The 23,235-nt window shown below is 44.5% G+C and overlaps 1 protein-coding gene across 2 annotated transcripts in view; it reads right to left on the bottom strand.

The window, feature by feature from the left end:
- Window positions 1–23,235, bottom strand: part of TTLL7 (tubulin tyrosine ligase like 7) — a 329,157-nt gene that overhangs the window by 213,109 nt on the left and 92,813 nt on the right. For both annotated transcript variants that reach the window (XM_077450362.1, XM_077450361.1), the window contains exons 8-9: window positions 8,118–8,282; window positions 171–329 (exon numbers count right to left, since the gene is read on the bottom strand). In XM_077450362.1, the coding sequence (XP_077306488.1) occupies window positions 171–329; window positions 8,118–8,282 (324 nt within the window). The remainder of the gene's footprint in view (window positions 1–170; window positions 330–8,117; window positions 8,283–23,235) is intronic.

Raw genomic sequence — 23,235 nt, 5'->3', positions numbered from 1 at the left:
GATTAGCTGGAAAGTTAAGAAAAATGTTGAGATAAGAGTTAGCTGGAAAGTTTAAGTGTGGCCTTTGGTTTAGAGAACCCCCCACACCACAAGTTAACAGCTTCAGACTCCCAATGCCATAAAAAATGTTTTGATATTACTTCATGGAAAACAGACTAAGTGGATCATACCTCAAGCAGCCAGGGCTTCAGCTTTCTGTCCAAAATAATGTCAAAGCCCAAAACTTCAAAACAGACACTGTTGCTGCCCGGTTGTTGGCCAGGCCGACACATGCGGTAAGCATGGAGCACATGAGGTTCCCCTACTATTAGCGTCTTCACCACTAGTTCCTAGTGAAAGAAGGTAAACAGAGTTAAATCACATTACTTGTGTGCAATGAATGCTAAGCTTCCTATGAGGGACTCTAGCTGTAAGGTCTTCAAATCATATTTTCAGGTGTTTCTTCACCTTTCCTCTGTCCGCCTACACTTGATGGTACAATAGAGCTAGAACTGGGAAAGGGAGAGGTAGCACAAGGAGCCCATAAGTTGTTTTGAAGTGCTCATGGGACATGCTGATAAGATAATCAGTCAGCTGCTTCTCCTTTCCCTGTCCAGTCACAGACTGGGGGGGGGACAAGACCTTTGTTACTTAAAGGAGACCCCTCCCCACTTTTGCCACTTCCCATCTAATAAACGACTACCTATAAATACATTCTACTAATTAAAACTAGTGGTTCTTACTTGCCTCTTCCTTGCATAATTTACCAGTCTCAGCGCTCTGTGTCCCCCCCTAGTCAGGAACCCATACCACTGCACTGGTACATGCGCAAGATGAGGTGCGCAATGTCTTTGGTGGTTCGGCAGAGAAAAAAGAAGGAAGCCGGCCGCAGATGATGTCATGCACCTCATCTGTGCATTAAAGGGAGATAGGAGAAACTGGGTCAGGCAAGGGGTTATCAGCGCACCTCATCCCAATTATAACAGATATGGAAGGACGGAAAAAGGTAAGTGGGACTGTTAGGGTGCTGATATTAGTGAGAAAAATAGAATTTTGTTAAAAAGAGAATATTTTATTAGGTATAGTAAAAACAACCAAAAAGATACAGTAAGATCAAAAATTAGAAGACTGCAAATATTGATTTTTATACACAAGCAATGTACAAAGTCCATCAGTTAGTTTGAATAACCATATTCTTGGCAGTTCAGATGGAAAATTCCCGACATGTTTCGCCTACTCTTAGGCTTCTTCAGGGGAGCCAATAATTGATGGAAGGAAAAAAAATTTATTTAAAAAAGAAGAGATGAAAAATGTTTTCCTTCCATCAATTATTGGCTCCCCTGAAGAAGCCTAAGAGTAGGCGAAACATGTCGGGAATTTTCCATCTGAACTGCCAAGAATATGGTTATTCAAACTAACTGATGGACTTTGTACATTGCTTGTGTATAAAAATCAATATTTGCAGTCTTCTGATTTTTGATCTTACTGTATCTTTTTGGTTGTTTTTACTATACCTAATAAAATATTCTCTTTTTAACAAAATTCTATTTTTCTCACTAATATCAGCACCGTAACAGTCCCACTTACCTTTTTCCGTCCTTCCTCATCTGTGCATTGTATCATTGAATGCATTGAGATCTCATGACTTTCAAGATAAAAGACAAAAAGTATTTTATTTAAACAAATGATTGTAATGTTGTACATTATATGTACAAGATAAGGCACATGAAGTCATGCACCTCATCTCGCACATGTGTCAGATAGTACAACATTACAACACCTTTTTTCCACAACATTAGGACTTTTTTCTGAAAGGCACTGGTGACGTAGTCTTCCCAGGGGGCATCTGTGAGGCCAGGGCTATATTACCAACGCCTAAGAAGACCAGAAGATGGGAAACTAGTAAAGGTAATAGAAAAAAAATATTGAATTTTTGTTACCACTATAGGATAATTCAATATAAATAAGTGACAAAATCTGCACTGTGCTTAGACAAAATGAAATGCAGCCAACACAAAGCTAGTAAACCTTAATAAAAAAATAAAAAAAATTATATATATATATATATATATATATATATATATATATATATATATATATATATATATATATATATATACATATATACATATACATACATATACATACATTATATATATATATATATATACACACACATACACAGTATCTCACAAAAGTGTGTACACCCCTCACATTTTTGTAAATATATTATATCTTTTTATGTGAAAACACTGAAGAAATTATACTTTGCTACAATGTAAAGTACTGTACTAAATGTACAGTTTGTATAACAGTGTAAATTTGCTGTCCTCTCAAAATAACTCAACACACAGCCATTAATATCTAAACCACTGGCAACAAAAGTGAGTACACCCCTAAGGGAAAATGTCCAAACTGGGCCCAAAGTGTATATAATGTGTGTGGCCACCATTATTTTCCAGCACTGCTTTAACCCTCTTGGGCATGGAGTTCACCAGAGCTTCACAAGTTGCCACTGGAGTTCTCTTCCACTCCTCCATGATGACATCACGGAGTTGGTGGACCTTGCGCCCCCCCCCCCCTTCTGTTTGAGGATGCTCCACAGATGCTCAACAGGGTTTAAGTCTGGAGACATGATTGGCCAGTCCATCACCTTTACCCTCAGCTTCTTTAGGAAGGCAGTGGTCGTCTTGAAGGTGTGTTTGGGGTCATTATCATGTGGGAATACTGCCCTGCGGCCCAGTCTCCGAAGGGAGGGGATCATGCTCTGCTTCAGTATGTCACAGTACATGTTGGCATTCATGGTTCCCTCAATGAACTGTAGCTCCACGGTGCCGGCAGCACTTATGCAGCCCCAGACCATGACACTCCCACCACCATGCTTGACTGTAGGCAAGACACACTTGTCTTTGTAATCCTCACCTGGTTGCCACCAGACACGTATGACACCATCTGAATCAAATAACTTTGTCTTGATCTCATCAGACCACAGGACATGCTTCCAGTTATCCATGGCCTTAGTCTGCTTGTCTTCAGCAAACTGTTTGCGGACTTACTTGTGCATCATGTTTAGAAGAGGCTTCCTTCTGGTATGACAGCCATGCAGACTAATTTGATGCAGTGTGCAGCATATGGTCTGAACACTGACAGGCTGGCCCCCCCACCCCTTCAACCTCTGCAGCAATGCTGGCAGAACTCATACGTCTATTTCCCAAAGACAACCTCTGAATATGACGCTGAGCATGTGCACTCAAGTACTTTGGTTGACCATGGCAAGACCTGTTCTGAGTGAAACCTGTCCTGTTAAACCACTGTATGGTCTTGCCAACCGTGCTGCAGTTCAGTTTCACGGTCTTGCCAATCTCCTTATAGCCTAAGCCATCTTTATGTAGAGCAAGAATTCTTTTTTTCAGATCCTCGGAGAGTTCTTTGCCTTGAGGTGCCATGTTGGACTTCCAGTGACCAGTTTGAGAGTGTAAAGCCGTGTACACACGTAGCCGTTTGTCCGACGTACTTAGTCTGGTGGACTTCCCGCCAGACTGTCCGTCGGACATTCCGAACGGGCTACTTGCCCACACACGGCACTTTTTGAGCGGACTAATACGGCGTACTAAGTCCGCCGCACTATCCGCCCTACTTTTGAAATGAACGGACTCGCCCACACACGTGGAGGAAAGTGCGCTCATTTCGAGCGCGTCTCCAGGTAGGCGGGGCCCGCGAAGGAGACGCCGCTGGCCCCGCCGCCTGGTATGGACTTAAAGGGGAACCCCAACGCCGAAAAAAATCAGCGTGGGGGTCCCCCCAAAGTCCACAACAGACCCTTGTCCGAGCACGCTACCCGGCCGGCCAGGAAAGGAGGGGAGAGCGAACCCCCCCCTCCTGAGCCGTACCAGGCCGCGTGCCCTCAACATGGGGGGTGCCTTGGGGAAGGGGGGGCCGCACGGCCCCCCCACCCCAAAGCACCTTGTCCCCATGTTGATGAGGACAAGGGCCTCTTCCCGACAACCCTGGCCGTTGGTTTTCGGGGTCTGCGGGCGGGGGGCTTATCAGAATCCGGGAGCCCCCTTTAATAACAGGGCCCCGGATACCGGCCCCCCACCCTATGTGAATGAGTATGGGGTACAATGTACCCCTACCCATTCACCTGTAAAATAAAGTACAAAAAAACACAATACACAAGATAAAATAGTTTATTGCACAGCTCCGGGGGTCTTCCGTCTTCGGGGGTCTTCTCGCCGCACTCCTCCGCTATCTTCTTGTAGCTCTTTTACTAGCGGAGGAGCCCGGCATTCTTCTTCGTCGCCGCGGCCTCTTCTTCCGACTTCAGGGGTCTTGTCCCCCTCTTCGGTCTTCTGTCGCCGCCGCCGCCTTCCGTTCTTCTGTTCTTCTTCTTCTGCAGATGTTGCCTCGCCGAGTCCTCCGCTCACAATGACGGGGAGCGGGCACGCGGCGACTTATATAGGGACAAGGGGCGGGGTCTTTCGGTGGATGTCACATGGGTGGATGTCACATGGTGACCCCGCCCCCTTACGATGTCACAGTCCCGGAGGATGCTGGGACTGTCGCCATGTGACATCAACCCATGTGACATCCACCCATGTGACATCCACCGAAGACCCCGCCCCTTGTCCCTATATAAGTCGCCGCATGCCCGCTCCCCGTCATTGTGAGCGGAGGACTCGGCGAGGCAACATCTGAAGAAGAAGAAGAAGACAAGAACAGAAGAACGGAAGGCGGCGGCGGTGACAGAAGACCGGGCCACCGCCTGTAAGGCCGGGTTCACACCACAGCGATGCGGGAACGCCGCGAATCCGCGGCGTTTTCCCGCATCGCACACCTCCCGCCGGCAGTTCACACTGCCCTATGCGGACGGCTGGGAGTGTCAATGATATGTTAATGACACCCCCAGATCCGTCCGCATATCGCAGTGCGATCTGCAGACTCGCACAGGAATCGAATCGCATGGTGTGAACCCCCATGCGATCCGATTCTGTTGCGGACCAAAAAAAGGGTCCCGTGCGAGTTTGCTGCGGGAGCGATGCGAATTCAGCCATACTATCTGTATGGCTGAACTCGCATCGCTACGGAGATCGGATGCGATTTGCACTGCAGTGCGGGTGCGAATCACATCCGGATCTCCCCCCGCAGCAGTGTGAACCCAGCCTAAAAGAGCTAGAAGAAGGTGCGGTGGCCCGGCAGAAGAACCGAAGAGGGGGACAAGACCCCCGAAGTCGGAAGAAGAGGCCGCGGCGACGAAGAAGAATGCCAGGCTCCTCCGCTAGTAAAAGAGCTACAAGAAGATAGTGGAGGAGTCCGGCGAGAAGACCCCCGAAGACGGAAGACCCCCGGAGCTGTGCAATAAATTATTTTATCTTGTGTGTTGTGTTTTTTTTTTGTACTTTATTTTACAGGTGAATGGGTAGGGGTACATTGTACCCCATACTCATTCACATAGGGTGGGGTGCCGGTATCCGGGGGCCCCCTTATTAAAGGGGGCTTCCGGATTCCGATAAGCCCCCCGCCCGCAGACCCCGACAACCAACGGCCAGGGTTGTCGGGAAGAGGCCCTTGTCCTCATCAACATGGGGACAAGGTGCTTTGGGGTGGCACCCCCCATGTTGAGGGCACGCGGCCTGGTACGGCTCAGGAGGGGGGGCGCTCGCTCGTCCCTCCTTTCCTGGCCGGCCGGGTAGCGTGCTCGGACAAGGGTCTGTTGTGGACTTTGGGGGGGACCCCCACGCCTATTTTTTTCGGCGTTGGGGTTTCCCTTTAAGTCCATACCAGGTGGCGGGGCCAGCGGCGTCTCCTTCGCGGGCCCCGCTTACCTGGAGACCCGCTCGAAAAGAGCGGACTTTTCTCCAGGTGGGAAAAATCCGCTCATTTCAAAAGTACGGCGGACTGGCATACACACGGCTGGAATGTCCACCGAAATGCGAGTCCGGCGGGAAAATTGGAGTGCAAAACTTCTTTCTAAGTCCGCCGTACTTTCGGGTCAAAAAATATGCCGAAGGCTACACACGGGGGGATTGTCTGGCGGACTTGAGTTTGCCGGACTTTTCCACCAGCTTGTTTGATCGTGTGTACGCGGCATAAGAGCGATAGCACCAAATTTAACACACTTGCTCCCCATTCACACCTGGGAGGGACCTTGTATTTTGAGGGGACAGCAAATTTCCACTGTTACACAAGCTGTACACTCACTACTTTACATTGTAGCAAAGTGTCATTTCTTCAGTTTTGTCACAGGAAAAGATATAATAAAATATTTACAAAAATGTGAGGGGTGGTGACACAACTCTGCCACACTTCCAGAGTGATTTCCATTTATGCTGAAAAGCGCACATGCTGCTGTCATGGCAGCCATTGTATCTGGAGAGTTTGCACTTCACTTGATGGTGGCGGATAGCTATCTGGACATGTTTTGAAAGGTATACCTATATTCACCGGAGTGGTTACACCAGATCTAATTTTCATCATTTTCTCTACACGCTTTTCAACATAATAATGCATTGATCTATGTGGACATTGTTGGTGAACTTTCAGCTATTCACATTTGATTTATTTAGACTGTGATTTAACCATCATTATAGACCCTTTTTGGCTCTACACTTTATATACAGTATATAGGATAATTTCACATTACTATGCAGAGCTGCATGCAGAAGTGAATTTTTGTGAAATTGGGCTTAAAATCTATTTTAACTGCAGCAGAGAATAATCAGGTCTCCTTCTACATCAGACATGGTTACCAGAAAAGGTGGAAAAGAGATCCAACTATCCCTTTAAGAAAATACTACTCAAGTCTTGTCCAACGGCGCTTTGCCTATGTACAAGGGTGTACAACATGATCCTATCACTTACACAAACTAACACCCGGAAAAAACCCTTGGGAAGCTCTTCTCCACAGACCAATAAAAGATGTGCAGAAGCGGTCCCACACTCTAATCTCCATCATTTTTAGGGCAATGAAGCAAACCATAGTTCACGTCTGTAAAATCCCCAATCCTTAGTTTTGAGTAAGCTAAATCCAGAATATAAGGTATTTTTTAACAATGAAGAACTCACAGCGATATTGGAAGATAAACACAAAATTCCTCTATATATGGCAACCTTGGCTCAGTTATCAACTGATCTCTCACTTTACTACATGGTTGCTCCAATTATAATCCGAGGGCCCATTGTTTTTCTCTTCCACCTCCTAGCTTCTGGGAATACGCTGATGTCCCCAGTGGCAAAGTCCCCTTCCCTACCCTTTTTTCAGTTCCCTTCTTTTGTTTCTAGGGTCTCTTCCCCACCTTTTTCGCCTCACTCATATGCCACTTTTTCTTTTTTCTCTACCAAAACCCATGGTAATTCAACCCTCTTCCATGACACACAACTGCCACCTGTCATATCGGATTAGCTTATTGACTTTTAATCAGCGCACAAGATTATTGGCTGTAAACCAGAGGACAAGGTTACCAATTCCCCTGCATTCCATATTCACTTTAATCTTTATATTGATCTGGACATATTTTTCGCTGTGCATATTTCCATGTTACCTGTTCACCTGCATTCCTATAAGCCCTTGTACACACGGTCGGAGAATCCATCGGAATGTGTCCTATCGGACCGTGTCGTCGGATAATTCGACTGTGTGTGGTATGCATCGGACTGATTCCGTCGGAATATCCGTCGGACCCAATTTTCCAACTTGTTGGAAATATTTTCCGACAAACTGGTTAGATCGGACATACTCCGATCATGTGTAGAGAATTTTGATCGGACCAAGTGCCACGCATGCTCAGATCAAATTCCTACATCAAAGCTATTGGCTACTAGCCTGAACGTAGTCCCATCGTAACGAAATTACGTCATCACGTTCTGAATGATCGGATTTTTTGACAACTTAGTCCGACCATGTGTATGCAGTTTCGGACAAGATCCGACGGACAAAATCCGACGGATTTGGTTTTCGAAATCTCCGACCGTGTGTACAGGGGCTAAGATTCATACAACCCCTGAGTGGGTACGTTCTATCCTAACTTTGTTTGGAGCTTCATTTAATCTATTCAGTAAATGCTAGAACCACATTTTGTATGTGGCATACTATTTATTTATTTTTTTATAAAGTTTTGGTACAAGAAAGTACTACTCACAGAAATGTCGTTCCAAAATTTGGCCACATCATGGTCATTGGCACGTAGGAATTCGGTAAACCACCGGATGGAGCGCTTGCTACCTCGGTCCTCCGTCTCGTCCCGCTCAAAGTTCTCATTGTGTTTGTTCACAGAGTAGTTGGTCAGGTGCATGTACAACTGGTTCTGAAAAAGATAAAGACAGTCCTATGGCTAGACCGCATCTATTTCCCCAACTACCGTGGAAGCCTAGCGGAATCAAAAGACTGAATTCAAACAAATGTACAATCTGACAATTTATTCTGAACGTTCCCAGAAGCACAGCCAATGGCACAGCACCCTCATCATCATTTCAAAGCACAATATTTTGATTCATTTATCAAAACGCTACGTTGCGGCGAGTTGTAAATTTCACCTAAGCAATAATTACAGGAAAATAAGAATTAGTGCTGCATATTAGCATATTCCCAACGATATGACATCCAACTGTCATCATCAGAAGCGTTTTATGTGCCAGAGAAAATGTTTTTACACAATTACACCTCTCCATCTGTCCAATCTTGGACGTGTCCGTTCGCTCCCGTCTTTTTAATCTACGCTTGTGCGGTGATTACCACAATCATTGATGGAGTCTAAATAGGAATTACTCCAGTGTATGAAATGATTAGAGGAGTTCAAGGGTGACACTATTGACAGTGCAAATGGTGCACCTGCTCTACAGTCTCAGACAAAGGAACCAAAAAAATTGTTGACTTTTTTTTTGCAGGAATAGGCAACAATGTCATCTATGAGCAACAAGTCATGCCGCAAGCTGCGTGCCTACACATAGAATTTGTTGCAAAGATTTTTCTGTGCCTCCAAGCAGCCCCCAACCACCTGCAATCGTCTACTCCAAGTCAGAGATCTGGCCTGTTCCTCCCAGTATTGCACAATGCAGTGCAGAAACTCTCCAGCCAGTAGATAGGTTCCTGGATTGAGTAATGCCAGGGGGGGCTGTATATGTATTCAGCCAATGTATGTCTTAGTTTAGTGGCCTGGCTGGATGTTCAGAGAAGGCTTTGCAAGTAATTAAATCCAGGCTCAAGGAAATGAAAAAAAAGAATGATTCTTCTAGTGGATCCTCATGCCACCATGGGATCAACCCCTCACTCATTCCACCACCACCCCTCCCCACCCCCTGCACAGCAATGTTAAAGTGTTGCTAAACCCACAATAGTAAAATCAGTCTGTATATGCAGTGAAGCATGCTCGTTACACTCACTGTGGAATCTAAGCGGTTAATCCTCTGCATTGTGTAAAAAGCCTGTTTGATCCTGTCTCCTCTGATCCTCTCCTGAAAGTACAGAGCCTTGGGGGCACTCTGCACATGCTCAGTTTGGTGTGTATTGTTAGAGAGTTTTTTTTTTTCTTGGGAGGGTGCACGTAATTGACACAAGGCCAATCAGTACTGTCCAGACAGAGGGTCAGGGGTCATGCAGCCTCATAGGATAGTCAGAGGTGAATGAAAACTCCTCCTACAAGCTTTAACCAGACACTGATAGAAGCCACAAGACTAAAATAATTGCATTTCCATGTTCTGTGCACTGTGAAAGACCAGATACAGTGAATGCAGGGTGCTGGGTTTAGTACCATTTTAAAATCCAGCTCCAGGAATTAGAAAAAAATACACCCTTGTAGCAGATTCCCACGCCACTGTGGGATCAACCCCCCCCCCCCCCCCCCCCCACCACCACCACCACCACAACCCCCTCCCTACCCCCTGCACTGCAATGTTAAATGTTCATTATGTTTAGGGTTGTCAGAATAAGGCAAGGTATGACCATTCTCCAACAACGTTCTCTTGAATATTCTCACTCATTCTTCTCTTGGCCCTATCCCCGCTCCCTCCTCACAGGTTGTTATTTACAGCAGTGGAAGCCAACTCTAAAGCCCTGTACACACAATTGGATTTTCCGACGGGAAATGTTGGATGTCAGGCTGTTGGCGGAAAATCTGATCGTGTGTATTCTCCATTGGACATTTGTTGTCAGACTTTCCGCCAACAAATGTTGGCTAGCATGTCTTCAAATTTTCCCCCAACCAATGTGTGTTGTCGGATTTTCCGATTGTGTATACACAAGTCAGTTGGACAAAAGTCCAAAGTACAAACACGCATGCTCGGAAGCAGAAGCGGTCAGACTTGTAAACCAGCGTTCGTAATGGAGAATTAACATTTGTGACGTGGCAAATTATGAAATCGCCAAATTCAGCGCACATTCTCTTCTGCTTTAATGGGATAATAATGAAGCTGCTTTGCTGGTGATACTGATGGAGTTATTGCAAACTAATTTTCAAAGCCTCTTTTTTTCTAGTGATATCAAGAATAATATTATCTTTTTTTTTTTATTTGTGCAAGTTACCACAACACCATTATCCCGTAGATTTTAAGATCAAAGATACAACTATGTTGGTGTCCCTTGTCAATTTTACATTGTATTTTTTAAAATGTAACTGCCTACTCCCAAACTGTCGTTTGAAGTAAAACACATAGCCAAGTATTATTCTACACAATTTTTTTATTGTGCAAAAAAAAAAAAAAAAAACATTTAGACATGCTATCTGCCAGTAGAACTTAACCAAAAAGTGCATTCTATGCATCCAAAAATATAGAATATATTCCAAACCAAATCATTACTCAACCAAAAAAATAATGTCAAAGCAATAACTCCAAGGACAATTATAAAAAACACGTGATCTCCTGTCTGGTTGACGAACGGCCGTTCAGAAATGAACTGAAAAGCACGAAATGAAAAGCGTGAAAAGAAAAGCACGAATCAACACTCACCAAACTTCTACTAACACGAAATTAGCAGAAGGAGCCCAAAGGGTGGCGCTAAAGAGCTGAAAAACCATGTAGTACATCTAGTACGTCACTACGTTCGTAATTGTTGGCCAACATTTGTGTGATCGTGTGTATGCAAGACAAGTTTGAGCGAACATGCTTCGGACAAATGGTTCCATGGTTTTGTTGGCGGAAAGTCCGATCGTGTGTACGAGGCATTAGCCTATGAGGAGGGAGAGAGCTGAGAGAGCCGCTGTTCTCATGCACATTGCTGGATCAAGATCGGGCTCAGGTTAGTGGGGCTGGGGATGGGGCTTAAAGTGATATTAAAGTCTTGGGGGGGTTTTTTGTCTAAAAAAAAAAATAAAAAAAAAAAAAACATATCCTTACCTGCTCTGTGTAAGTGGTTTTGCACAGAGCAGGCCAGATCTTCCCCTTCTTGAGTCCCTTGCTGACACTCCTGCCGAGTACCCCCACAGCAAGCAGCTTGTTATGGGGGCACCCGAGCCGCTGCTCTGGCTCGGCCCCCCCGATTGGTTCACTGACTTTGATGGATAGCAACGGGAATCAATCGTGTCCCGCTGCTGTCTCAGCCAATGAGGAGGGAGCCAAGACTCTCGTGCAAGATGGCTGGATCGAGATGGGGCTCAGGTAAGTATTAGGGTGGCTGAGAGAGGCTGCTGCACACAGAAGGTTTTTTATCTTAATACAACCATTTTAATGCAGAGAATGGATGAAGGTAAAAAAAAACTTTAGCCTTTAGAGCCACTTTAAGGGCTCATTTACACTTGCAGTGGTGCATTGCAGTGCCATTCATTGTAAATGGCACCCCAATGCACCTTATAAATGCACATGTGCAGCCGGCTCTGATTTTCTTTAGGACTGTTTAATACACTGCAATGCATGTCAATGCACAACAACAAGTGTTATCTGAAAGCACCCCTAAGGAGCTCACAAGCACTAGTTGGCCTACAGACATACCAGCATGGCCCGCCTGCCCTTTGGTACCTCTGATGCCCGGTGCTAACAAAAGCCAAAAAGTTCAGCTCAGCCAGACTTTCAGTCTGGAGAAGGGAGATGGGAATCAGAGAACTGCGCTGGCTATAACTGTCAGAGTAGCTTATCAAAATACCAAAGGATAGCGATCAGAACAGGCTTTCAAACCTCTCCGGTTGGTTGTACCCCCCCAGGGACCAGCAGACATGTTCTGGAATCATAGAAATGTGATAAACGGCCAAACAAAACAGACAATGAAATCATTTAGTGGAGCTTTAATCTTTCATTCTCTCTCCTGCTGCTCTGTTCAGCCTCTGGACAGCTGGGCGAAGCACATTTTAAAAGTGGAGATGCAAAGTCTTACAAATTGTCATCAGTAATTTTCCTTTTTAAAGTCTAACTCTAGCTTTTTGGAGATCAAATGGGCAACGATTAGAGGCTCTCTGACAGGTTTTCTAGACCAGCAAAAAAATACCCTTGAAGTGCCCCCCCCCCCCAAATCCACAAGGGTTAAGTGACTGGCCTCAGGTTATAGAGATTAAACAAATCCTCATACATAAGGTGCACCTGTTTATCTGCAGTCTTCTCTACATCCAATCAAAGTGCAGAATTGATCAAGTTTGTCTAAGCTGCCAGAAAAAGAGGGGGTGGAGAGCTGAAGTTACACTCTGAAGAACGTGAGGAGAGCTTGGATTGGAGGGAAGGGACACAGCCCCTTCACTCAACACACACAAACAGAGCAGTGTGCTGGAGCTCTCTCCCCTGTCACCTTTTTTTCTCTTGGCGTCAGAAAAACTTGTCAGAAGTTACTCATGCTGATAGCAGCTAGAAAGGAAATTGCCCCAACGTGGACTTTATAGGCAAGTAAGGGGAGTGTGAAAAGGTATTACAAAGGTATCCTTTGTAATACTTTTTCAACATCCCTTTACCTGCCTATAAATTCCACGCTGGGGCAATTTCCTTTCTAGTTGCATACTGGGATGTTTGTGGGTGTATTGGGATTTTTCAGTGGTTCACTAGCTCCCCCTTCACATACTGATAGCAGAGGAATGAAGCAGCAGACGGAAATTACACCTAGTGCTCTTAATTGAGACAAGCACATAAAATATAAACAAAGCATATCCCTCTATTGTATGTCTGAGGTTTACAAACACTTTAGGTCTAGGGGTAGAAGAAAAATCTATATTACTTACCTTATTCCTTTGGGTTGGCAGAATTCCTCGACATTAGGTCCCCAAAGCATTTTTTCTAAGGTGCTCCAGCTCTGATGTTATCACATACAATGCAGGACCTTCATTGTAAGGCTGCCCATAGATTATTCTTTTTTTTCAATCAGTGGCCCAATCAAAAAAAAAAAAAAAGAACGGATCTCCCCATCCACACAAGACAGGGGGGTGGGGGAATCCTCTTCCATGGGACATTGTATTCTGACAGCAGGAATTCTGTCGGGATCCACTGGTTAGCGCCGGGGCCGATTGGCTGTAGCCCACTGATTGAGAAACATTTTCCAACAATCCCATTCGACTCTCGTTAGGTCAACTTGTGTCAAAAGGGAAAGAACATAGATGAATCAAAATTCGTCCAGTCTCTGCTGAAACAGACAATGGCTTGTACAGAATAAAAGGATCCCTGTAACCGCACATCCGTGTGGTCCTTGAAATCAGTGTGTAAGTGGCAACCTCACCCTGGACCCCAGCCAGGCCATGCCCCCTCCATCCATCTATGGCCAGTTTTAGTTAGGACAGCCAGAGGCCCACCTATAACCCAGATTGTTGGAGAGAGGTGAGCACCAAAGGCTTGCCAAAACAATAACTAAGGTAAGTATTAAAGCTTATTCCTCCACTCTTAAATTGACCATACACTTTACAATCTGATTGAACAATCTCCTTAATATATTTACCAACTACCATGTAATAGGCCTATTGACTGGATAGAAACTGATTGGATTGAATAGGTTCTTTCCCATATTATAATGTTTTGGTAAATTGAAATGGGTACAATTATATTATAGTATGCATGGCCACTCCTAGACTTAAAGCGGACCTTTGGTCATTTCTTTCCATCTATTAAATCTTCTCCCCTTGTTATTTTAACTTTGGATAGTAAATTTTTTTTTTCTGCCAGTAAATACCTTATACAGCCCACTTCCTGTTTCTTGTCTGGTAAAAAGCCTAGACTTATGACATCATGCACAGCTCTCTCTCTCACGCTCGCGAGAGTTTGCCAGGAAGTAAGAGGATATGAGTCATAAGATGGCCAATGAGAGCTGCAGAGTGAAGGTGTGCCTCTGTCATGTCACATTCGGCTACCCATCAGATTTTGCTACCCGCTGGAGTGCGCATGCATGACGCCACCATATGCATTCCAACACAGGGCCCCTTGCGGCCTCGCTTCATTCGCCATGCTTCGGGCACGGCCTCGCTTGACTTGGGATAATTATAATATAACTCTATGTCCACTTGGATGGTGGGGCTTGAACCTGGACTCAGGGGTGTGGGCACAAAATGCTGCGCAATCGCAGATCGCTACAGTGTTGGGACGCATATGGCGGCGTCATGCATGTGCAGTCCAGCGGGTAGCCAAATATGATGGGTCGTCATATGTGATGAAACACTTCATGTGTGTCTGTATAAATACAGGAAGGGAACAGGCAGCAGCTTCAGTTGCCCACAGTTATAATGGATGCAGCCAGACTTAGTGGAGGGAGATTTCTGCAGCATATTTGGCAAGTACAGAATCACAGTCTATATAAAATAATATGCAAAGTGGTTGGAGGGAAGCTTCAGAATGGCAAATATGTTTTTATTACAGATTATGTGAGCAGACTGCAGTTCCTCTTTAAAGAAAGTCTAAAAAATAAAATGAATGCAGTCATACTATCTAAGAATTGGTAATCTGCAATTTAATGCTGCGTACACATGACCGGACTTTGATGGACCAGGACCGACGGTCTTCCTGACGGACTTTCGGCAGAGTTCCGACTGACTTTCTGAACGAACGGACTTGGCCACACACGACCAAACTGGTTGGAAAAGTCCGTTAGTTTTGAACGTGATGACGTAAACGGGACTAAACAAGGAAGTTCAATAGCCAGTAGCCAATAGCTGCCCTTGCGTCGTATCTGGTCCGTCGGACCAGCACACAGAACGGTTTTCACGATGAGTCAGTCGGATAGATTTGAAACATGTTTCATTTCTAGGTCCGTCAGACTTTTGGGAAAAAAAAGTCCGCTGGAGCCCACACACGATCGAATTGTCCGACGGATTCTGGTCCGCTGGGCCAAATCTGCCGGAAAGTCCGATCGTTTGTATGCAGCATTATAAATGTTTGCTTTTGGGTTGAATACCACTTCATCCCTTGCAGTATGGGTTGGGCACTGCAGGGGTATTTTACGTTTAATTCCAGGACTCCCCAGTCCCCTGATAACCCATTGTCTGGAGTTGCCCTTTAAATGGGTCAGGCTGTCACAACCGTTGACGTCACCTTTAAATGATCGCAAATATAATTTCATCACAGAAACCGAAACAAAAAAAAAAAAAAATAGAAGAAGAAAAAAAACCACCTAAACAAAGCCAAAGCTTTCACTTTGTTCATGGGAATAGTTAAAACAAACAGTTTCTAAATAAATGACTCCATAAAATGGAGACACACTGTCATAAAGATCTTATAAGAACTTCTAATTACGTTACAGCTGTGTGATTATCCAAACGCGGTATGGACAGCGTCTTTGTCCATTTTCTGACACTGTGTTTATATACATAATGGAAACACACTTGTTAATTGGTGACTTGTGTAAGCGAGATCCATTCTGACAGAGAATGAGAAACGTACAACAGCATTTTGCCAGATATTTGGAGGCAAGCAATCCGTCAAACGCAGCCAGAGATTTCCAACATCTGACTCTCTTCTATGTGACTAGACTGCCACCTAGTGTTCAGTTTTAGATTTACACCCCATGTGTTGGATGCAGCCACACATGTCAAATTTAAAAGGGGGATTTACTAAAACAGAAGTGTGCAAAATCTAGTGCAGCCCTACATAGAAACCAATCCGCTTCCAGGTCTTATTGCCAAAGCCTAGTTGATCAAGCTGAAGTTAGAAGCTGACTGGCCACCATAGACAGCTGTGTCAGATTCTAGTTTCTCCAGTTTTAGTAAATCCCCTCTAAAGAGTATGTCAAGATAAAATAAAAAATATGAATTGCATCTCTACAATATCTGCACCTTTCATTATGTTTTATCTCTTAATTTTTTTGCCATCCACATAACGCATATATGTGACAACAAGAAATGTCCGAGTATAAGACCCCTTGCATACCAAGATGGTTTTCAGTGCCAGAAATATCACCAGTAAAGCACCTGAAAACTGCTTCCCATGCCGCCCGAATGTGATAGCCCGAGTACTTTCACACTGGGGCGGTGCGCTTGTGGGACATTAAAAAAAGTCCTGCAAGCAGCATCTTTGGGGCGGTTTGGGAGGGGTGTAAACAGCGCTCCCAAAACGCCCCTGCCCTTTGCAATGAATGGGCAGCGCTTCCAAAGCAAGGCAACACGGGTCTTTTTAACCCCTTCTTTGGCCACTATCAGGGGTTAAAGCGCCCCACTAGCAGCTGAAAAGGGCTGCTTAAAGAGCGCTAAATCTCTCATAAAATGAGTGGCGCTTTAGCGATAAAGCGCTTGGGCAGCCCCAGTGCGAAAGAAGTCATGGTGTTCACTGCTGCCTGAGGCTGTATACTGAGAATCTACTCGCTGCACGCTCCGGCACAGTGACCGAGCTGTCATCCACAGCTCTTGGTCATGACTTCTGATCAGGCCCCTGCGGGACGGGCTCCCAATCGCGTCATGCTAAGAAAGACTATCACAGTAGGCACATGATACAGAAGCCACGCAGCCTCCCAGACATTAAAGCCCACTTAACTGCCTGCCGACCACATCACAAGGATGTATGGAGGCAAGTGGCTCTTCTGTGCCAGATCAGGTACCTAGTACATGCACTGGCACTTCCATGTAGGGGGCAGGGCTGCCAGTGCACCGCTTCTGCTGTTAAGCTGATCAGCAGGTGCTAGCAAATGGATCATTGTGAAAACACACAGAACAGAGCTCTGCCTGTGTATACAACGTATACGATGTTCTGACAGGGGGAAGGGATGGAGTTTCTTTCCCTTAATGAGAGCACCTAACACAGTACACACAAACACTGGCTAGGCACACATTGAACCCTTTGATCACCCTAGATATTTCACCCCTTCCCAGCCAGTGTCATTAGTACAGGCAGTGCATATTTTTAGCACTGATCACTGTATTGGTGTCAGTGGTTCCGACAAAGTGTCAGTTAGTGTCAGAATGTCCACCACAATATCGCAGTCCCGCTATAAGTCGCTGATCGCCACCATTACTAGCACCGTATATACTCGAGTATAGGCCAACCTGAATATAAGCCTAATTTTACCACAAAAACTTGGAAAACTTATTGATAAGCCATGGGTGGGAAATGCAGCAGCTACTGGGTAAACAATGCCCATCTGCAGCCTCACTGTGCCCATTTGCAGCCTCACTGTGCCCATTTTCAGCTGTACCTTTGATAACTAAAACAGCGGGTGTCTCCCGTTATGTCATGCAGTCTGTTCGGTGGCCATCCATTGTAAGAAAGCCCTGCCTCTTCCTTGTCCGTGATAGATGGAACACTGATACAGAGCATTGTATCAGTGTTCTGTCTATTACAGATGAGGAGGAGGCGGGGCTTTCTTACAATGGATGGCCACAGAACAGACTGCATGACATAACGGGAGACACCCGCTGTTTTAGTTATCAAAGGTACAGCTGCAGATGGGCACAGTGAGGCTGCACCCTCACTCGAGTATTAGCTATGGGGGGGGGGGGGGGGGTTCAGCCTACAAAATGTGCTGAAAAACTCAGCTTATACTAGAGTATATACAGTATTTAAAAAAAAAATTCCAGTATATATCTGTCATGGTTATGCAGTGATCTTCCTCTGGTTGCTTACCTCCCCTCATGTGTTCAGACTAAGAGGCCAGCCACTTCCACCTGGTGGTTTTTATAACCTCTCCTCTAAGCATGGCTCCACCCCAGGCCCTATCAGGGAACCCTATATTAACCTGTGCACTGCAAGCCAACAGTGCTGATCAACCATTGTATATTCATTATGTGTTTGGCTTCCTGGTTCCTGCTTGCCGTGTGCTCTATGTTTGACTCTGTTACCGACCTTGGCGCGTTCTCAACGATTCCTGTCTGCTTGTGACCTTGACCTTTTTGCATGTCCCTGACCATCCCTGTCTGCCTGTGACCCTGAACCTTTGACGTGTACTCTGTTGTTCCTGTCTGCTAGTTGCCCTGATCTCTATCGTATCCCCTTACTATCCTTGTCGTTCCAGCCTGCTGCTTCCTTCTCCTGTAGTCTACTGTGAGTGTGAGCTGTGAGACCCTAGGGGCCGTGACCTGGAGCCAGACTGCAGCCAAGTCCATCCTCACCACTGGAGGCTCTAGTGAACACCTGCTGGTTCTTAGACTCCGCGCCCTGGGTAATCTATGCTCCAGCTCCCATTGGGATCTGTGTTAGTGATCCTGTAGACCTGTGTCCTGAATCTCCCTGGGTACAATCCGCAGCAGTCAGTCCTAAGGTCCACTACCTAGCGGTGCACTTCCCACTCCTACGGAGTGCATCTGTCACCTGGTCTCAGGTGACTTGACAATATCCCATGAAAAGAAGGGAAAAAATATACTGCGCTGTGGAAAATATATATTGCAAACTAGCCGCCAGCACTGCTGTAGACAAAAAGCAATGTGAATATGGAAAAGTGCAGCACTAATTATATAAAACAAGTCAAAGTGTAATACTGTACATAAACACCAATAAATGATAATAATTCAAAACAAACATTACTGTAAAATCCACCTTGTGAGAGTGAATTTCATATCACTGTGCTAGTGTCTACACCACAGTAAACTGAATGAAAAGTCCAAAAACAAACTAAAACAAAACTGTAAAAGTCCAAATATATGTGATCCAGCAAGCATATGTGAAATCCGACCACAAGATGATGACTGTTCAGTCGAAAAGCGTCAGGTGGATCTTTCTACACACATCGCTTTTGTACCTATTTACTAGCCTAATTATGTTCTTCTAAATGTGAGTGTTCACTTTATTACTTTATTAAATATTACTTTTAAAACAGTATCACACTTTTTTATTGCATGATGCATGTTACGTGGTACCAACACATGAAGTTTTGGGGTCCATATTCCATATTCCATATCCCATTGATGTTTTGATGCTGATCAATTGATGTGGATCCAGGACCAGCTGCCTCCATTGGGTTCATCTAACCCAATAAGCCTTTAAGACTTGGGTGGTATACGCCTCTCCAAGTCATTGCGATCGGGTAAGCCTCCTCCTATCTATGGCGGTGGTGCTTCTGGCAATTCTCGCATCTTAAGGGTCACACCGGTGGTCAGATTTCACATATGCTTGCTGGATCACATATATTTGGACTTTTACAGTTTTGTTTTATGTTTTGGACTTTTCATTCAATTTACTGTGGTGTAGACACTAGCACAGTGATATACAATTCATACTCACAAGGTGGATTTTACATTAATGTTTGTTTTGAATTATTATCATTTATTGGTGTTTATGTATAGTATTACATTTTGACTTGTTCAGTATATATCTCATAGTTTGCTATAACTTTTGCGCAAACCAATCAATATATGCTTATTGGGATTTTTTTTACCAAAAATATTTAGCAGAATACATTGTGGCTTAAATTGATGATTGATTGAAGAAATTAGATTCATCGCATTTTTTTATTGTATATGGCGCATAGCAGAAAGTAAAAAATTACATCAATTTTATTTGGGTACAACTTTGTACGACCGCGCAATTGTCAGTACAGTAACACAGTGCCATATCCCAAAAAATGGCCTGGTCATGAACGGGGGAAGATCTTTTAGAGGTCAAGTAGTTAAGGGGTTAAAGTTAAAAGTTAAAGTGCAGGAAAATATCGATCTGTCAGAATATTTTTTTTTTAAGATCCTTGATCCTGTTTTTAAGGTGACAACACACAGTCTTTATGTAGACTGAATGGTGTCAGCACTGCTCAGTTGAGTTTGCTAAACTGCTCAAACCCTCCCCATGTGCTATTCTTCACAACATAAGAGGTAATTATTCTGTAGTCTCCAACTAATAACTGGGGGGGGGGGGGGGGGTAATTAGGCTCCTAGATAAACACAGGAAGTATGCACAGGACAAAAGACAGCTCTGAGTTTCGGAATTGATCAGCAGGTATTTTTTTGCACATTAAGCACTTTAAATTGTAAATTTACCAGATAAGACATGAGGGTTGGACCCCTCTGTAGTTCTTCTCTCCCCTCTCTTTGCTCTCATAAGCTTAGCTGACAGCAGCAGAAGCCATTGGCTCTTGCTGTTGTCAGTCAAATCCTGTGAGGAGGGAGCAGGGGGGGCCTATGGGTACATGCAACCCAGTTCGGGAGTGTGTTCCTATGGGTGCACATGGAGAAGAGGTGGCTAAGAGGCAGAGAGGAGAGTACTGACAGGGGATCCCATAAGAGAAGGTCAGAGGCCACTCTGTGCATTGGCCTTTGCACAGAGCAGGTAAGTATAAAAAAAAAAATATTTCAGTGTGAACAAATTATTTTACAACTGCTTTAAAGCAATTTGGAGTCCTTTATCATTTGATCTGATACCCCTGTTGTATGTTGTAAACCAGAGGTCTCCAAACTTTCTAAGCAAAGGGTCAGTTTACTGTCCTTTAGGAGGGCTGCACAATGACCAATGGCAACAGAACATGCCCCAGGCTTGATGGTCAGTAAGAGTGCCTGTGGTCAGTAGGAGGAGATGTAGTGCTCCATCGTTGGTATTAGTGGGGGGGAATAGTGCTCCATAGTTGGTATTAGTGGGGGGAATATTGCTCCATCACAGGTATTACTGTGAGGAATAGTGCTCCATCATTGGTGTTAGTGGTAGGAATAGTGCTCCATCATTGGCATTAGAGGAAGGAAAAGTGCTCCTTCATTGGTATTAGTGGGAAGATAGTGCTCCATCATTGGTGTTACTGGGAGGAATAGTGTGCCATCATTGGTATTAGTGGAAGGAATAGTGCCGCATCATTGGTATTAGTGGGAAGAATAGTGCTCCATCATTTGTATTACTGGGAGGAACAGTGCTCCATCATTAGCATTACTGGGAGGAATAGTGCTGCATCAATGGTATTAGTGGGAGGAATAGTGCTCCATCATTGGTATTAGTGAGAGTAATAATGCTCCATCATTAGTATTACTGGGAGGAATAATGCTCCATCAGTAGTATTACTGGGAGGAATAGTGCTCCATCAGTAGTATTACTGGGAGGAATAGTGCTCCATCAGTAGTATTACTGGGAGGAATAGTGCTCCATCATTGGTGTTACTGGGAGGAATAGTACTCCATGAGGGGAAGAGTGCTCCATCACTGGAATTACTGGGAGGATTAGTGCTCCATCATTAGTATTACTGGGAGGAAGAGTGCTCCATCACTGGAATTACTGGGAGGAATAATGCCCCATCATTAGTATTACTGGGAGGAATAGTGCTCCATCATTGGTATTAGTGGGAGGAATTGAATGCAAGCAAAGGGCAACCATTTGGAGGCCACTGTTGTAAGCAATAAAACAAAGCAGATATTCACACACTTTTTCAATTTAACAAAAAAAAAAAAGGCTGAAGTTTAAATGGTCAGTCCACCAAATACTTCAGTTTTTGATAGATGCTGGAGAGTTAACCGACTGACAACATCTGATATCTCTTGGGAACTCTACTAGTGAGATCTCTGTGCTCTCTGAGTCAGCAAGTCTGCACACCTGCTGTAGTCATTATGAGCAGTTTCCACTTTCCCTGACATCATTTTTACATTTTATAATATGGAGAATGTAACAGGAGGAACATGGGAGACCAAGCTGGAAGGGGGAACACTTAAAACTTTAAGGTGGACAGGAACATAATCAGGAATAATGACATCTTGCTGTTGGAGTATCCAAAGCCCCATACACACTATAATTTTTTCTGCTGAGTTTTTCCTTCAGATTTACCAAAACCATGTACAGTGCCTTGCGAAAGTATTTGGCCCCCTTGAACTTTTCAACCTTTTGCCACATTTCAGGCTTCAAACATAAAGATATAACATTATCATTTTTTGTGAAGAATCACCAAGTGGCACACAATTGTGAAGTGGAACGAAATCTATTGGATTTTTAAAACTTTTTTAAACTAATAAAAAAATGAAAAGCGGGGCGTGCAAAATTATTCGGCCCCCTTGCGTTAATACTTTGTAGAGCCACCTTTTGCTGTGATTACAGCTGCAAGACGCTTGGGGTATGTCTCTATCAGTTTTGCACATCGAGAGACTGAAATTCTTGCCCATTCTTCCTTGCAAAACAGCTCGAGCTCAGTGAGGTTGGATGGAGAGCGTTTGTGAATAGCAGTTTTCAGCTCTTTCCACAGATTCTCGATTGGATTCAGGTCTGGACTTTGACTTGGCCATTCTAACACCTGGATACGTTTATTTGTGAACCATTCCTTTGTAGATTTTGCTGTATGTTTGGGATCATTGTCTTGTTGGAAGATAAATCTCCGTCCCAGTTTCAGGTCTTTTGCAGACTCCAACAGGTTTTCATCCAGAATGGTCCTGTATTTGGCTGCATCCATCTTCCCCTCAATTTTAACCATCTTCCCTGTCCCTGCTGAAGAAAAGCAGGCCCAAACCATGATGCTGCCACCACCATGTTTGACAGTGGGGATGGTGTGTTGAGGGTGATGAGCTGTGTTGCTTTTACGCCAAACATATCATTTTGCATTGTGGGCAAAAAGTTCAATTTTGGTTTCATCTGACCAGAGCATTTTCTTCCACATGTTTGGTGTGTCTCCCAGGTGGCTTGTGGCAAACTTTAGACGAGACTTTTTATGGATATCTTTGAGAAATGGCTTTCTTCTTGCCACTCTTCCATAAAGGCCAGATTTGTGCAGTGTACGACTGATTGTTGTCCTATGGACAGACTCTCCCACCTCAGCTGTAGTTCTCTGCAGTTCATCCAGAGTGATCATGGGCCTCTTGGCTGCATCTCTGATCAGTCTTCTCCTTGTCTGAGCTGAAAGTTTAGAGGGACGGCCAGGTCTTGGTAGATTTGCAGTGGTCTGATACTCCTTCCATTTCAAAATGATCGCTTGCACAGTGCTCCTTGGGATGTTTAAAGCTTGGGAAATCTTTTTGTATCCAAATCCAGCTTTAAACTTCTCCACAACAGTATTACGGA

Source organism: Lithobates pipiens, unplaced genomic scaffold, assembly GCF_037356315.1.
Source record: "Lithobates pipiens isolate NorthernLeopardFrog02 unplaced genomic scaffold, aLitPip1_a1.2 Scaffold_23, whole genome shotgun sequence".
Taxonomy (NCBI): domain Eukaryota; kingdom Metazoa; phylum Chordata; class Amphibia; order Anura; family Ranidae; genus Lithobates; species Lithobates pipiens.
This window is presented reverse-complemented; position numbering and strand designations above follow the sequence as displayed.